The sequence below is a fragment of the Equus quagga genome, chromosome 8 (assembly GCF_021613505.1).
Source record: "Equus quagga isolate Etosha38 chromosome 8, UCLA_HA_Equagga_1.0, whole genome shotgun sequence".
In the NCBI taxonomy this organism is placed as follows: Eukaryota; Metazoa; Chordata; class Mammalia; order Perissodactyla; family Equidae; genus Equus; species Equus quagga.
Window position 1 is genome coordinate 36,959,460 of NC_060274.1, and position 17,399 is coordinate 36,976,858.

General features: G+C 40.7%; 1 protein-coding gene across 2 annotated transcripts in view; it reads left to right on the top strand.

Annotated features, from left to right (window-relative positions):
* Positions 1 to 216: 216 nt before the first annotated feature.
* CDK13 (cyclin dependent kinase 13) overlaps positions 217 to 17,399 on the top strand; it is a 108,863-nt gene continuing 91,680 nt past the window's right edge. For both annotated transcript variants that reach the window (XM_046669133.1, XM_046669134.1), the window contains exon 1: positions 217 to 1,567. In XM_046669133.1, coding sequence (XP_046525089.1) covers positions 348 to 1,567 — 1,220 coding nt within the window. In that variant the 5' untranslated portion in view covers positions 217 to 347. The remainder of the gene's footprint in view (positions 1,568 to 17,399) is intronic.

Below are 17,399 nucleotides of genomic sequence, written 5' to 3' on the forward strand. Positions count from 1 at the left end.
GCTCCCCCGCCGCGGGGGCACTTGGAGGACTCCGGACTCCCCCGCAGGTCAGCGCCCGGCGCATCTGGGGGGTTTGCTGCTGAGGCGAGGACGACGAACGCGATCGCGAGCTCGGCCGCCCGGATTGCTGCCTCCGTCAGGCCCGGAGGCCGCTGCGGACCCCTCCGCGACCTGGAAGCCAGGGACCCGAGTCCCGACCCGGATTATCGTGGCGCGGCTCCAGGCCGGCCCTTGTGCTCGGTGTCCCTCCGCCGCCGCCGCCGTTCCCGTTTCCGGCGGGGGAGATGGCCGGGATCTGAGCCGGAGGAGGCCGCACCCGCGCCGCGCTCTGCGGCGGGCTCTAGGCGATGCCGAGCAGCTCGGACACGGCGCTGGGGGGAGGCGGGGGCCTGAGCTGGGCGGAGAAGAAGTTGGAGGAACGCCGCAAGCGGAGGCGATTCCTGTCCCCTCAGCAGCCGCCGCTGCTGTTGCCGCTCCTGCAGCCGCAGCTCCTGCAACCGCCGCCGCCCCCGCCGCCTCTGCTCTTCCTGGCTGCTCCCGGCACGGCCGCCGCCGCAGCCGCCGCCGCCGCGGCCTCCTCCTCTTGCTTCAGCCGGGCCCCCCCTCTGGAGGTCAAGCGGCTGGCGAGAGGCAAGAGGCGCCCAGGAGGGCGGCAGAAGCGGCGCCGCGGGCCCCGCGCCGGGCAGGAGGCGGAGAAGCGTCGGGTCTTCTCGCTGCCCCAGCCGCAGCAGGACGGCGGTGGCGGTGCCAGTAGCGGCGGGGGTGTGACCCCGCTGGTGGAATACGAGGATGTGAGCTCCCAGTCCGAGCAGGGGCTGCTGCTGGGGGGGGCCAGCGCGGCAACGGCGGCGACGGCTGCCGGGGGAACGGGGGGCAGCGGCGGGAGTCCGGCCTCGTCCTCCGGCACCCAGCGGCGCGGGGAGGGCTCGGAGCGCAGGCCCCGGCGGGACCGCCGCCGCAGCAGCGGCCGCAGCAAGGAGCGCCACCGCGAGCACCGGCGGCGGGACGGGCAGCGCGGCGGCGGCGAGGCCTCCAAGTCCCGCAGCCGCCACAGCCACAGCCACAGCGGCGAGGAGCGGGCCGAGGCGGCCAAGAGCGGCAGCAGCAGCAGCAGCGGCGGCCGCCGGAAGAGCGCCTCGGCCACGTCCAGCAGCAGCAGCAGCCGCAAGGACCGGGACCCCAAGGGCCACCGGAGCCGGACTAAGTCGTCCAAGGAGCCGCCTTCGGCCTACAAGGAGCCGCCCAAGGCCTACCGGGAGGACAAGAGCGAGCCCAAGGCCTACAGGCGGCGGCAGCGCTCGCTGAGCCCGCTGGGCGGCCGGGACGACAGCCCGGTGTCCCACAGGGCCTCGCAGAGCCTGAGGAGCCGCAAGTCCCCCAGCCCGGCGGGAGGTGGCAGCAGCCCCTATTCTCGGCGGCTCCCCCGCTCCCCGAGCCCCTACAGCCGCCGCCGCTCCCCCAGCTACAGCCGCCACAGTTCCTACGAGCGCGGCGGCGACGTGTCCCCCAGCCCCTACAGCAGCAGCAGCTGGCGCCGCTCCCGGAGCCCCTACAGCCCGGTCCTCAGGTGAGTCCGCCGGCCTCACGTGCGCCGGTGGCCGGCCGCCAGGTCCCCCGGAGGCGGGCCGAGTGGGGAGCGCCTCTCCCCAGCCGCCCAGGGCAGCTGCGGGGACGGGGGCCGCGCCGCAGAGTGGGCCGCGGGCGCCAGGCGTTTTCGCGCGCCGGTGCTGCCGGACCTTTCGGGGCGCCGGGGACAAAGCAACAGGTCCGGCAGGGCTCTTCTCCCCGCCCGGCAGGGAAGGTTCTAGGGAAGAGTTCCAAGTTTTGAACTTGTTGCGTTGATGCATTAACAGGTTTCTCTCAGCTGCGTTTTGCTTTTCCAGCACGCTTGCTTCGGGCAAACCTGGAGGGGGTTTAATTTGTCGTCATTTTGGGAGCTCTCTGAAGAGGTTCCGTTGTTGGAGACTTCGGAAGGGACTGCAGTTCAGGGACTAAGTGTTGTGAAGGAGAAGCAGCATCACGTGTCGATGTCAGTTAGACAGGGGTTGCAAATGTTTCGTATGATTCATACAGCGATGGGAAAAGCAGCCCGTCTGTAAGTGTGTTCTTGTGGTATGTGAAAAGCTTCTGTGGGAGCTTATAGTTCCAAATTCTGGAGATAAGAGAGAGACCCAGTTTGTGATGTTCTTGTGTGGAATAGTCTTTACGTGGTATTTGAAAGTCATAATTTTAAAAAGTAGAAAAAAATGACAAGATTTTGGTTTCTATGTTGGTTTGTGATGACACCCAGTTGCTAATAACATAAATAGAATCTGGTTGTTGTAATCCAGTGTAACCAAGTGAGTGGCTTAGTAAATTTACACTGTTAACTGTTTACTACTATTTTTTTAAGTTACTATTCACGCTTTATAGTTAACTAGACCTTTAAATATGAGGATCTTCGTTTAGAAATGTTTAAACGGTATAATTTAGTCTAGTGAAGTTGGAGTAAATCCTTTATGTAGCTGTTTTGTTTATTATGTGATACTTTTCTCCAAAAGAAAGTGTGGGCATTGATATATACTTGTGTGTTAAAACCAAGTGAATTAAAAATGACTTTTGAGTGTTTTGCAGGTTCTTATGTTCCTTGAGATGTTTGGAAATTCTAGGCCTTGTAGTTGAGGTGTTACAAAGTGACGTTTGCATTGGTGTTGTTTTTCCTATTGGTGTTAGTTTTCAGTAATGCCCAGCTGAAGCTGAGTACGTGTAACTATGAGTTATGTTGAATCTCAGTATAGTATGTGGACCTGTAAAATTAGCAGATTTCTTTGAAGCGTCAGCCTGGTGAATGTAAAGATGTGATGCGAGTAGAGATCTGGGTGTGGGTTTGTCTTTAAACCAAGACAGCTGTATAAATCTCTTCCTTACAGTGGTCCAGCACACTTGAAATGCCAGTTGATGCCTTATGCGAAGACTATCAACATTGAAACCTCATTTCACCAAATTTAGCCTTTATAAAACCATATATTTTACTGCTAGTGAAAATAGTTCAGGTTTGCCAGAATGTTTGCAGATTTTGCAGCTGAATTTGTTTTTGAAGACTGGTTAAGTTTCAGGACTTTAGATAGCAATTTTTAGTATAGTGCTGTGTATTTTGTATATATTATGTAGTAGTCGCGTGTATGATTAGGATTATTCCCATTTAGCAAATAATTATTGAGCGTATATTATATGCTGGCTACTGTTTTAGGGACTGGAATATAGCAGTAAAGGAAGACAAGTTCCTTGCCCTCAGGAAGCTTGCATTCTAGAGGACCGTTCATTACTGAATCTTTTCATGGTGTTAGATTGACCCACCAGTGTATCTAAAGGGTTGGATTTGGAAGAACCTTTAAAATATCTTGGCCAGCATTACTGACAGCTGGCCATTTGATGTGTGCCTGAACACATCTAGAGGTGGGAAGACATTACTTTGAGACAGCCTCTTCCATTAGATTTGGGACTTGAGTTCTAGTCCTCCGTTGCCCACTGTTTAACGAGGAGACTCAGTTTCCTAAACGTTAACAGGGAAAATATTTGTTTTGTTTGGTTATTTCATGGATTAAATGAAAATTTGTATTTTGTATAGAAACATTATAGACTATAGAGAAGTGTAACGTGGTTGAATTATTATCGAATAGCTTGAATTGTTAGAATTCTTCATACTGAAACAGAAATCTGCCTCCATGTAACTTCTACCCATTGGTTCAGGTTTAACCCTTTGGAATGATACAGGGCAAACCTGTATGCTGCCTCTTTAAAATGCAAAGATAGTTGCCATGTCTTCTGAGTCTTTCCTTCTCTGGGCCAAAAAAGTCATTTTTCATAAGGTATGGATTTTAGATTTTTGCGTTATATCTAGTTTGTCAAATACCCTGCTTAAAACGTGGGGCCCAGAATTTACAGCTAAAATAGTTGATTGGAAAACTTTAAGATTTTTAAATATAGCAAATGTATTGTTACTATTTAGGAGCGATTAATTGAACTCACTTGTCCAAATTAATGCAGAAAGTTTTATTTACTTTCAGACTTTAGTCATTGTGGTAGGTGGCCCATGCTGTTTAATGAATAGACTGCTGCACTGTGAGCTCTGTGAAGGCAACTAGTCTGTCTTGCCCACCATTGTATTCCTAGTGCTCAGCATAGTATCTGGCACAAGTAGACTACGAATAACTGTTGAATGGGTAAATGAAGAGATGGTGGAGTTTAGTTTACTGAGCATATGAAATATTATTGTGGGCCTGGATTACGTAAGTATTTCGTATATAGACTATGTGTTGTGCTGTAGGAAATAGCAGTGTGATCTTTTTCCAGCCCACATGGAGCTTATGTATTAATGGATTGTCAGCGTAGATATTTTTAAGGAAATGCGTACACGTTCAAAATAGTGTTGAAACCATGGCATGAAGATTTTTCTCAGTGTTAGTTCCTAGGATAAATCCTCTCCATTTTGTTGACTTCTGCTTCACCTGCTCTTTGCCTTCATCTGAATCTTCAGTCCTCTGCTCCTGCTTTTCTTTTCATCAGTCCCTTCTTAGCTTTTCTTTTTCTCCTTTCTAACCGGTTTACCATATTTTCTTTACCAGTTGACTGTTGGGGTACGCGAAGACACATACTTTTGTTGATTGGCCCTATAGTAAACGTGAGGCTGTACTGAAGAGAGGGACTGTTGAGGAAAGGCAGAGAATGGTACTGACATTTGGGTTCTACTATGTGCCAGGCATTGATAAATACACATTTACCCCCAAAACCTACGTGGTAGTCGGAGATATTCCTGCTGGTAGATTGGGAAATGGAAGCTCTCAAAAGTTAAGTGATTTGTTCCATGGTTGGCTTGGATTCAAACCCTGGGCTGATTCCGAAGTACATGCTCTTGATACTGTGCTGCATTGAACCTCACCTGGCATTCAGGGGAGCTGACCACCTCAGGTAATGATCTCTTTTGCTAAATTTCAATCCCTGTTTGGTATTTATTTATTAATTTCCATTTCCTGGCCATCTTTGCAGCATTTTGAGGATTTAAAAAAATGAATTCTTTTAGATTCTTTTAGCTCATTTTGTCTTTATTAATTTGTAGGTTTTGTGAGTATGAGGCTGAAAACATTTCTTGAAGGCAGGAATTACCTTTAGTTATTGATGATTGTTTGGCGGTGGGATATCTTGATCTAAAGTCATTCACGTCAGATCAGTTAGAATCCATACAATAAATTGTTAAATATAATTGGTTCTGTTTCTGAACCTGTGGTAGTTCTGTTCCACCAAGAAACAGCAGAAGCCTCCATTATGGAATAATATTGAGACCCTGAGAATCTGAAAATGGATGGACACTAGATGTAAATAAATGAACTTACTAGTATTCACTTGCATATGATATAGGATACCTCTGTTGTGGATTCTTTAGTGTTTTGTCCTAAAAATCAGTATTCAAAAATATATAAAATGAAGACATTCCATACTTTAAAAAAAAGCTCTTATCACTCATAAAATGCTAGTGATTTGATATGTACTTAATAGATGTAAGTTATGAGTATCCTTAGATGAATGGAATTCTTAAATGCTTTTAAAATGTGTCAAAAATATAGGGTACTAGAATAAATGCGGGACACTCAGAAGGGACGGAAATTTAGGTGAACTGTCTTAAGTCTCCAAATCTGTAATCACGCCTTTCATTCTCAAGATGTTTTTGTGTTTTGCTCCTTCTCTGACCAAACCTTACCTGACATTTATGTCTACTCAGTCCTTATCACATGTTTGTTGTAACACTAATATTTATCCCATTTCCATTTCTAGCATCTTAGTTCAGGCCTTCATTTTTAGACTCCCTCTTATCATTCTTTTCTTCCCTGTTCATCCATTCTTTTCTCCCTAGTTCATTCTTTCTTAGGAGAGTATTCTTAAAATCTTGGTTAGATTGTGTCACTTCCATTATATAGAATTAAGTCTCAACTTACTAATGCATCATCAGGTAATGCCTTTTATGATCTGGCCCCATTCTATCAGAATGGTATTTTTAGAGGCACTTCTATTTCTCTATATTTTTACTATTGATGTTCTTTTAGGTTGAAATGACCTTTTTTCCCTTCTGTGCCTCCAGCGTTGCATTCAAAACCCAGCCCAAATTCTACCATCTTGAGACCCTTTCTTCACTCATCTAGAACAAGTTACTTCCTTTTCTTTTTTTTTTTTTTTGAGCAAGATTGGCCCTAAGCTAACATCTTTGCCAGTCGTCCTCTTTTTGCTTGAGGAAGATTGTCCCTGAGTTAACATCCATGCCAGTCTTCATCTATTATTTGTATGTGGGATGCCGCCATAGTGTGGTTTGACGACCGAAGTCTGCACCTGGGATCTGGGCCACCAAAGCTGAGCGCGCAGACTTAACCACTACGCCAGCCACTGGGCAGGCTCCTAATTCCTTTTCTTATATTCCTACAGCAGTTTGCTTTATCTTTGTTATAGAGCTTTTAAAAATTTTACTTAATATTCTAATTATTTGTCTGGCTACATTTCTGTTTTCCCTGGTAGATTTTGAGCTTCCAGAGGACAGATTCCAATGTGTATTTTTTAGTGGTTGAATTAATTTAAATAGCATTTTTCTCCATAGATTAATGAAAACCAGCTTTTGCACAGGTACCGATTATATCTCTACACTTGCTTGCTATTTTGGTTCACCTGTGCTCTAGGATGGGGGAAGTAATTGTTTTAATTTATAAGGAGAAAAATTAAGAACCTCTCTGTTCTAGCGTCTGCTTTACTGGATTAGTTGAGGATGCTGGGAGTCGTTTTTAGTGTGAATAGAATAACTTCAGTTCTAGTGTTTATATTTGCACTCTCTTGTCCTGATCAGGATAAGTGATCCGTTCTTCTTGGTCAGAATTTTCCAAGTAGACTGTATGTCAAGCTCTTGTTTCCTAACCTTGAAAAATTGTAGCTATTTCTGAAAAGCCAGTTGAGAATATTGCTTATATCCATATTTAAGATCATTTTACTCTTTTCTCTTTTTCTATGAATATCGCTTAAGTTTTTGTTATTTTTGTTTTTGGTTGGCTTTGTTTCATATTTAGATATTTGTAGACTTTAAAGTGGATGTTGGAAGCAGAAGTATCACCTGGAACCAGGAGTATTTCTTGTTTGCAGTGATTTTTGTTCCTTGAATTTCTGCACATCTATATTGTGGGAGAATCTAGTGTTCTTAATATATTTGGAAAATAAAATGAATGTAGATTAGAGGATAAAATCTAGGTTAAAAACTGGAATTTACATAAAATGGAAATGAAAAGGTAGTGAGAGGAACTGAAAACTAAAGGTAGTCAATAGGCTGCATGCCTCCCCACTTTTCTCTTTCTGCATTTTCAGTTGCAGAGGGGCACTTTCACTGAGATATTTTATTGACACTCCAGACTTAGTTTGTCTAACATTTAATTAATTATTTCAGGTGTCTTGGAGTCATTTCTGATATTTCTCTTCATTATTTTTCACCTGTTTGCAAAGATAATAGAGGCTCATGGTAGAAATTGCAGTTAGTACAGAAAAGTGTAAGAGATTTCAAATCCCCTGAACCCACCCTCCTGAGATGATCACCCTTGACATTTTGATGAACATTCTTCTGGATTTCTGTATGCATATGTGCATAAGGGCATAAGATTTTACATAAATAGGAACATATTACAATGCTATTTTGTACCCTTACTACATGGTGTATATTTTTTCTACCGACTCCTAGTATTCTGTTGTATGGATATACTATAACTTGTTTGGCCAAGTCCATTTTGCTAGACTTAGTTTTTTTATTTTTTGTTTTTGCAATGTGTGTGTATCTGTTGCAGATGTTTTTTATTTGCGTTTGTCCCATTCTTTCCTCTTGATTGGACTTCCCAGGGGTAAAATTTTTGGGGTCAAAAATGGTATACACATTTGTAATTTCAATATACTGTCATATTGCCCTTAAGAAATCTTCTACCAATTAATATTTCCCAACAGTGTGAGAGTGCCCATTTCCTCAGTCCGATCATCACTTGGAGTTGTCAAATATCCCATTATTTTTTTCATTTGCATTTCTCTAATATGTAATAAGGTTGAATTTATTTTCATCCGTTTATTGGATGTTCTAGTTTCTTGATTCATTTTTCTGATTGTTGTTTTCCTTGTTAGTTTATAAGAGCTCTTTGTGTATTGGAAACATTAACTGTTTTTTTTAGTAGCATTAGCAAGTATTTGTCATGAGTTTGTCTTTTAATCTTGTTTATGTAATGTTTTGTTTTAAGAAGTTTTTGATTTGCACATAGGCACATTTTAAGTAGCAGTAGTTTCTCCCAGACACCCAGTGCCAAAATTTCAATAAGTCTTATCTCTTCTCCCTCCCCACTTGTAATGAATTGCTTGTTTTGTCTGTCCTTTTGCAGTGGTCTTTAGTCCACTCTTATTTAGTTAAGACTCCTTAGCTTACGTCCTTATTGTTGGGTCAGCTAGCTTTGGGACTTTTCCTGTTCAAGCCTCTTCTGTTTTCTGCATTCAAATTAATCTTAAAATACCACTCTGGTTCTGTCATTTTTCTATAAAATTTATTTATAGAATCAAATTCTTGAACTGGGCACTTAAGATTCCCCACTCCAGACTGATCAAAACTACCCTTATTTCTTACCATATGTGCTGATCACAATACAAACTGGACTCCTTACTATTTTAAAAACATGCAGTTGTAAGCCCTTATACCTTAGTTTATGCCCTTCCCTCAATTGGCCAATCCTAATTGCCTGTTCTTCTAATCATAGTTCAGGTGTCATTTTATCTATGAAGCCTTCAGTAATCTCATCCAGAAGTGATTTCTCCTAACGCCTTTAGTAGTGAGATCACTTTTATGAATGCCTTTTACATCCAGGCTTGCATTAATTAGAGTGGTCCTCCCCACACTTCCCCCCACTTTTAGGTGCATTGGTCATATTTCATTCATTCATTTTTTAAAAAACAAGTTTTATTGAGGTATAATTTACATACAATATAATTCACAGTTTTTAAGTACACAATTAATGCGTTTTGACAGATAGATATACTTGTGTAACCACCACCACAATCATGATAAAGGACATTTCCATCGCCACAAAAAGTCCCCTGTGCCCCTTTGCAGTTTATCTCCTTCTCTTACCTGTGATCTTTGGCAACCGCTAATCTGCTTTTTATCACATTAGTTTTACCTTTCTTGAACTTCATGTAAATAGAATTATACAGTATGTATTCTTTGGTGTCTGCTTTTCTCTTAGCATACTTTTGAGATTCATTGATGTGGCATGTTGAGTGGTTTGTTCCTTTCTATTGCTGAGTAGTATTCCATGTATGGAGTATGCCATAATTTGCTTATCTGTTCACCCAGTTGATGAGCATTTGAGTTGTTTCCAGTTTTTGGCTGTTATGAACAAAGCTGCTGTAACCATTTGAATAGAGATTTTTGTTTTAAATTTCTTGTGAGTAAACTAGGAGTGGGATTGCTGTGTTGTATGGTAAGTGAATATTTGACTTCAGAAGAAAATGCCAGCCTGCTTTCTAAAATGGCTGTACCATTTTGCATTCTGCTGAGCAGAGTACGAATATTCCAGTTGTTTCACATCCTAAGACTTAGTTTTTGTCAGTCTTTGATTTTAGCTGTTCTGGTGGATGTGTAGTGGTATATCATTGTGGTTTTATTTGCAATTCCCTGATGACTGATAATGTTGAGTACCTTTCCCTTTGCTTATTTGTTCTTTATATGTTTTGTGAAGTCTCTTTAAATGTGCTGTCCCTATTCTTTATGAATTGGGTGGTTTGTCTTAGGAGTTGTAAGAGTTCTGTACATATTCTGGATACAAGCTTTTTATCAAATACACGTTTTGCAAATGTTTCTTCTCCGTCTGTGGCTTACCTTTCCTTAACAGTAATTTCGAAGAACAGAAGTTTTAAATTTTGATGAAATCCAGTTTAGCAATTTTTTCTTTTATAATTTGTGTTTTTTTTGTGACCTGCAAAAACTTTGCCTCACAGTCACAAAGATTTTCTCCTTGGTTTTATAAAACACATCTTCAATTCATCACAGTCTACATTCATGTATAACGTTACAAGAGCATACTTCCATTTTCTTCTCTTTTGTATTATTTTTGTCACGTTTCATTTTTACATATTTATGACTGTGTGTATTATATATAGACATGAAATTAAAAAATGAAAGAAGTCACTTATATCTTTTTAATATATACCTTTTCAAACACTTCTCATTTCTTTGTGTAGATCCAACTTTCACTGTAGTATTTTCATCTGGGCAGAGGAATTGAACATTTCTTATAATGCAGGTCCCCTATTTCGTTTGTCTGAAGAAGTCTCCATTTTTGAAAGATATTTTTGCTGGGTATGGAATTCTGCATGGACTCCCCCCCGCCCCCACCCCCTGCCCCCCCAAAATACTTGGACTTATTCTATTCTGGCTTGCATAGTTCGGTGAGAATTTCCCTAATATTTTGTTTTTACTTCAGCCACTGGGTTTTAACTCCCATGAGGTTCTTTTTTCAGTCTTAGTGTCTCTTAAGCACCTACCACAGCATGTGATAGGTAATAGATGGCCAGCAAATGATAGTAAGTTGATTTGGGTAAGAAAATATCCAGCAGCTCAGAACTTAAAAAAAATCCTCTTAACAGGGTCTGATATTGGCCTATGAGTAAATTCATAATGACTAGAGCTAGAGCAATCAAACGTATGTGCCTTTGTGCAGATCAAGTATCAAGCCCTCCCTCTACTCTTCTCATCATCTTTCCTTTTTCTCTTTTCAAAAACATATCTCAGGGCATGGTTCACTGAAACATGAAGACAAACAGTTTATATGTTCAGTGGACTAGAACTTGTTTGCCTGAGCAGATCTGCAAAAAGTCAGCCATGTGTCTTTTATTTTTTTAACTTTTAATGTTGCATAGGAACATAAAGGAAAGGAAGTATGCTTTTAGAATAAACACAAAACATTTCAGATTTGTTGTTTTTTCTAGTTTTAAAATAACATCTTTTTTGAGATATAATTCACATTAACGTACAATTTTAAATGGTACGGTAAGTGGTCTTCAGTAGATTCACAGAGTTATGTAGCCATCACCACTAATTTTAGAATATTTTAATCACCCCAGAATGAAACTCAGGGCCTATTAATAGTCTCTCCCCAAGTCTGTGGCAGCTACCAGTCTACTTTCTGTCTCTCTGGATTTGCCTATTCTGGACATTTCATATAAATGGAATCATGCAATTCATGGTCTTTTGTGACTGGCTTCTTTTACTTAATCATAATGTTTTTAAGGTTCATTCATGTTGTAGCATGTATCAGTACTTCATTCCTTTTTATGGCAAAGTAGTATTCCATTGTATGGATATATACCACCTTTTTTTGTCAGTTGGTGGACATTTGGGTTGTTTGTACTTTTTGGCTGTTATTGTGAATTATGCTCCTATGAACGTGTGTGTACAACTTTTGCATGGAGATATGTTTTGTTTCTCTTGGGTATATACTTAGCAGAATTTCTGGGTCATGTGATAATTGTATGTTTAACATTTTAAGGAACTACCAAACTGTTTCCCAAGGTGGCTGCATCATTTTTATATTCTGACCAGCAACATATGAGGGTTCCAATCTCTCCACATCTTTGACAATAGTTGTCTTTTTTGATGATAGCTGTCCTGCTGTTTAAAGTGGTATCTCATTGTGCTTTTGAGTTACGTTTCCCTAGTGACTAATGATGTTGAGCTTCTTTTCAGGTGTTTATTGGCCATTTGTATATTTTTTTCGGAGGAAATTTATTCAAATCATTTGCCTGTTTTAAAATCAAATTGTTTTCTTATTGTTGAATCTTAAGAGTTCTTTATATATTCTGGGTACAAGTCCCTTAATATGACTTGTGACGTTTCTCCCTCTCCTAGAGAGAGGAACTCTTCAGGAGAGTCCATTTTAATTTAGTACAAAGAAACAGAGTCTTCCCCAAGTAACTTGTTTCTAATTGCTTAGGCCGTTCTAACAGTGTAACTTTGGACAAGTCATGTAACTGCTGGGTTGTCATCTGTGGACTTTGATCAAAAGAAGAAAAGAAAGTTATTTCTAGGATGAGGTGTCAACAGAACAACCAAAAGACAACTATCCCGTTGGCAGATCTTGTGCCTTGGGTTTGCTGGGTAAATATGTAGTATAAAGGAAAAAGCAAGGACTTAGAAATTATACTGATGTGGATTTAGATGCTAACTCTAGTGCTTTTGTAGCAGAGCAATAGCAAGCAATTCATTCACTTACGCTGTTTAAGCCCTAGTCTTTCTACTTGTAAAATGGGATGAATAATGCCTATCTAATGAAAAAACTGGGAACAATGTAAGTACTGTGAATAGGGGAGCAGTTAATAAATTGTGGTACAGATACTGAATTTGCGAATGTTTTCTCCCGTTGTATCACTTTGTTGATGGTCATTAAAGCACAGAAGTTTTTAGTCTTTTTAAGATTTTATTTTTTTCCTTTTTCTCCCCAAAGCCCCCCAGTACACAGTTGTATATTCTTCGTTGTGGGTTCTTCTAGTTGTGGCATGTGGGATGCCACCTCAGCGTGGCTTGATGAGCAGTGCCATGTCCTCACCCAGGATTCGAACCTACGAAACACTGGGCCGCCTGCAGCCGAGCGTGCGAACTTAACCACTCGGTCACGGGGCCAGCCCCCAGAAGTTTTTAGTTTTGATGAAGTTGTTTATTTTATTCTTTTGTTGCTTGTGCTTTGGTGTCATATCTAAGAAGTCTTTGCTTAATCGAAGATGACAAAGACTGGTTCCTATATTTTCTTTTAAGAGTTTCATAGTTTTGGCCCTTATATCTTGGTCTTTGATCTATTTTGAGTTAATTTTTGTGTGTGATGAGAGAAAGAGGTCCAACTTCTTTCTTTTGAATGGTTATTCAGTAGTCCCAAGACCGTTTGTTGAAAAGACTGTTCTTTCTCCATCAGATTATATTGGCACCCTTGTTGAAAATCCACTGATCATAAATTTGAGGGTTTATTTCTGGACTCTCAATTTTGTTCCAATGACTTACATGTGTATCCTTATGCCAGTACTATACAGTTTTGATTATTCCAGCTTTGCAGTGATTTTTGAAATCAGGAAGTGTGAGTACTCCAGCTTTTTCTTTTTCTTCTTTCTGCTTTTTCTCCCCAAATCTGCCCATATATAGTTGTATATTTTAGTTGTGAGTCCTTCTAGTTGTGGCATGTGGGATGCCGCTTCAATATGGCCTGATGAACGGTGCCATGTCGGCACCCAGGATGCAAAGCGGCGATACCCTGGGCCTCCGAAGCAGGGCGCGCGGACTTAACCACAGGGCCGGCCCCTCCAACTTTTTCTTTTAGATCATTTTGACTTTGTGTTTTTGGGAGGTCCTTTGCATTTCCGCATGAATTTTAGGGTCAGCTTGCCAACATGTGCAAAAACGGCAGCTGGAATTTTCGTGGGGGTTGCGTTGAATCTGGAGATCAATTTGGCATACAGGCATACCTCATTTCATTGCGTTTGCTGTTTTGCGCTTCCCAGATAATGTGATTTTTACAAGACCCTCCACCAGCAAAAAGATTACGACTTGCTGAAAGCTTGGATGATGGTTAGCACCTCTTAGCAATAAGAATTTGTAATTAAAGTATGTAAATTTTTTTAGAGATAATGCTGTTGTACATTTAATAGAATACAGTATAGTGTAGTGTAAGTATACTACAATATAGTGTAAACATAACTTTTATATGCACTGGGAAACCAAAAAATTTGTATGACTTGCTTTATTGAAATACTTTATTGAGGTGGTCTGGAACTGAATCCTCGATGTCTTCGAGGTATGCCTGTATTGCCATCTTAATAATGTTAAATCATCTAATAGACAAATATAGAATATCTTTCCATTTATTTAGGTTTTCTTTAATATTTTCAGTGGTGTTTGGAAGTTTTAAGGGTACAGTCCTTGCACTTCTTTTGTTAAATTTATTCCTAGGTACTCTTTTTAAAGCTATTGTAATGGAAATTATTTCCATAATTTCATTTTGATTGTTTATTGCTATCGTATAGAACTACAATAGATTTTTTTACACTGATTATGTATCCTACCATCTTGCTGACTTATTAGTTCTAATAGTTTTTAATGGATTCCTTAGGATTTTCAATATACAAGATTATGTCATCTGCAAATAGAGATAGTTTTCCTTCTTTTTTCCCCAGTCTAGATACCTTTTATTTCTTTTTCTTGCCTAGTTGCAAAGACTAGAATCCCAAGTACAGTGTTGATTAGAAATGGTAGATTGGACTTCCTTGTCTTGTTCCTCATCAGGTAGGGAAAGCATTTACTCTTTCTCCACAAAATGATGTTAGCTGTGAATTTTTCATAAATGCCTAGTTTTACTTTTTGATTAAAATTATTTCCCTCAGAGTCTAATTTTTGGTGTCAAAAAAAATTCTGAATGGCTTTGGTTGACCCTTATACACGAGCCTGTGTAATTATTCATTATTCATTATTGTCCTAGGGGCTAGAAAAAGGAAATCTCCTATTTTGTAGTATGCATGTAATGATTGGCCACACCGGTTTCCTCATATACTGTGCCTGAAGAAACATTTGAAATATGTTTTCTTATGAAAAACGTATGCATTAATGTTGGTAGTATTTTCTTTATCTAATTAGTCTTTCTTAAGCACTCATGATTTTCTAAATGTAATTCTTTGAAGTTAAGCAGTTGGAGTACTGGAGTAAGAATAAATATGTACAACCTTTTTCATTTTTATTAAGAAATTGACAATGTTTTTTCATACCATACAATTTGGTTTGTAATAATTTCCAGTTTTGTTCATATTTAAACTTTTCTGTAGTTCTTAGTTTTCTGCAATGCAATTGCATTGCTTTTTTTAACCTATACTCTCTTTATATTTAAAATTTACATATGAAATACTTGAAACAGTAGAGAGGCATACAGAGGACGATGTGAAAGCGATCCTTTATGTCCTTTTCATTCCCATTTCTTTCCAAATATATAACCATGTAAGTGGCTTGGTGTACAGTTTCTGCTATTTCAGTGGCTGCCATGCCTGATCATGGGGTATGTTTAAGGAGAAAGGGAGTGGATTTGGAAAGAAAGCTTAATAGTTTTAGTTGTATTGTGTTGAAGGTGCATGTTGGATAATTGGGAGGAGAGAGGGTGACTTTGGGGGTTAATCAATGTTTAGATAATAGTTTAAGCCACACATAAGCATAAATTAAGTTATTATGGGAGAATGAGTGTAATGAAGAAGAGGAACTAAGGAGCACTGAGAAACAGCCATAGAAGTGAGAAAATAATCAGGAAAAAAAAGGTAGTGGAAGTCATTAGGAAATGTTTTTAAGGGTGTCATGATCAACATTGTCATGACAGATAGTGATTTTTTTCTTTCTTTCTTTCTCCCCCCTGCCAAAGGTAAGTCATTGGTTACCTCAGTAATTTCAGTGAGGATATAAGCCAGATTCCAGTGGTTTGAGGAGTATATGGGGGCATGAGAATTTGGCTGTAATTGGAAGGAGAACTAGAGATAAAATATCAAGGTATCATCATTTGCTTGTTTTTTCTTGTCTGTTTTTAAAAATCTTAGAGACTCGAGTTATTTATTCCTTGAAAGGAAATAGCAAATGGATATCAAAGAGTTGAAGTCACAAGTAATGGAGTAACCATAGAGGAGCCTAGCATAGTGTATCTCAAACTGTAATGGGGATCTTATTAAAATACAGATTCTGAATCAGAAGGTCTGGGTTTGGGCCTGAGACACAGCATTTCTGATAAGTTCTCGGGTGAGGCTGATGCTGCTAGTTTGTGGGCCATACTCTTTGAAGTAAGGATCTAGAGAATATGAGATTGATAGCACTATAGAGGAGTTAGCCTTGGTTTGGAAAAGGAACACCTCTACTCTGAGATCAGGTGGAATGTAAGGTGGATGGAGATACAGATTAAGTTTGCAGCCAGGAGACATGCATGATAATCTTTGTTTTTTCTGCAAGATAGAAATAAAGTGGTGTTAAGAAAAGACTTTGAGGGGCCGGCCCCGTGGCCAAGTGGTTAAGTTCGTGCTCTCTGCTTCGGCGGCCCAGGGTTTCACCTGTTTGGATCCTGGTCACGGACATGGCACTGCTCATCTAAGCCCTGCTGAGGTGGCGTCCCACATAGCACAACCAGAAGGACCTACAACTAGCATATACAACTATGTCCTGGGGGACGTTGGGGAGAAGAAGAAGAAGAAGAAGGAAAAAGAATTGGTAACAGATGCTAGCTCAGGTGCCAATCTTACAAAAAAAAAAATCAGGGCTGACTCCTGGGCTGAGAGGCCAAGCGGGCCTTCCAGCTTTAAAAAAGAAAAGAAGAGACTTTGAGAATGGTGTTGTGAGCTTGAAGAAAGCTGTGAAGGTTTGGAATAACTACTAAAAAGGGAAGAGAAGTGAGTGAATTTGGAACATGTAATAATCAATGAACAGTGAGGATTAGTTTGGTTATCGTGTCTGTAGAAATAACGGGAGCAGAGAGAGACTAGACATGAAGTGATGAGTTATTTTTAAGCCTAGAGGAGAGGTAATGAGATCTGAAATAGAACAGTGGCCTTGAGAATTGAAGGGGAGGGTGTGGTAGACTGAATAATGGCCTCCGCAAAGATGTCCAGGTGAATGTTACCTTACATGGCAAAAGGGACTTTGTAGATGTGATTTAAATAGGGATCTTGATGTGGAGATATTATTCTAGATTGTACGGATTGGTCTTATGTAATCACAAGGGTCATTATAAAAGGAAGCAGGAGGGTCAGAGTCAGAAAAGGCCATGTGATGACAGGAGAGAGAGGGAGGTATGTGATGATGGAAGCAGAAGTTGGATTGATGTGGGACCATGAACTAAGGAATGGATAGCCTTTTGAAGCTGGAAAAGATGAGGAAACAGACTACAGAAGAAACAAAGACATGTTGACATGTTGATTTTCAGCTCAGTGAGACTGATTTTGGACTTCTTACCTCTAGAACTGTAAGATAATAAATTTGTGTTGTTTAAGCCACTAAATCTGTGATAATTTGTTACAGCAGCAATAGGAAACATCCAGAGAAGTATGGATGTAAGGGAATGTAGGATTAGAATCAATTAAATGAGACAATTGATGGGATGTGGTACGGGCACCAGGAAACTGGGAAGATTTCTAGCCTGGGTAAATGGGTGGAGGAGAGTGGTGAAATTAAAAATAGAGAATGGCAAGGAGGAGATGTTAGAGGAAGATGTTCACTTTGCATGTAAGTGTGAATTAGATAGGATGAAGGAAAATTTGAAACAAGGAGATGAATTTAAGAGACTTCCATAGTACTGTTATAGTTAATAGAACTG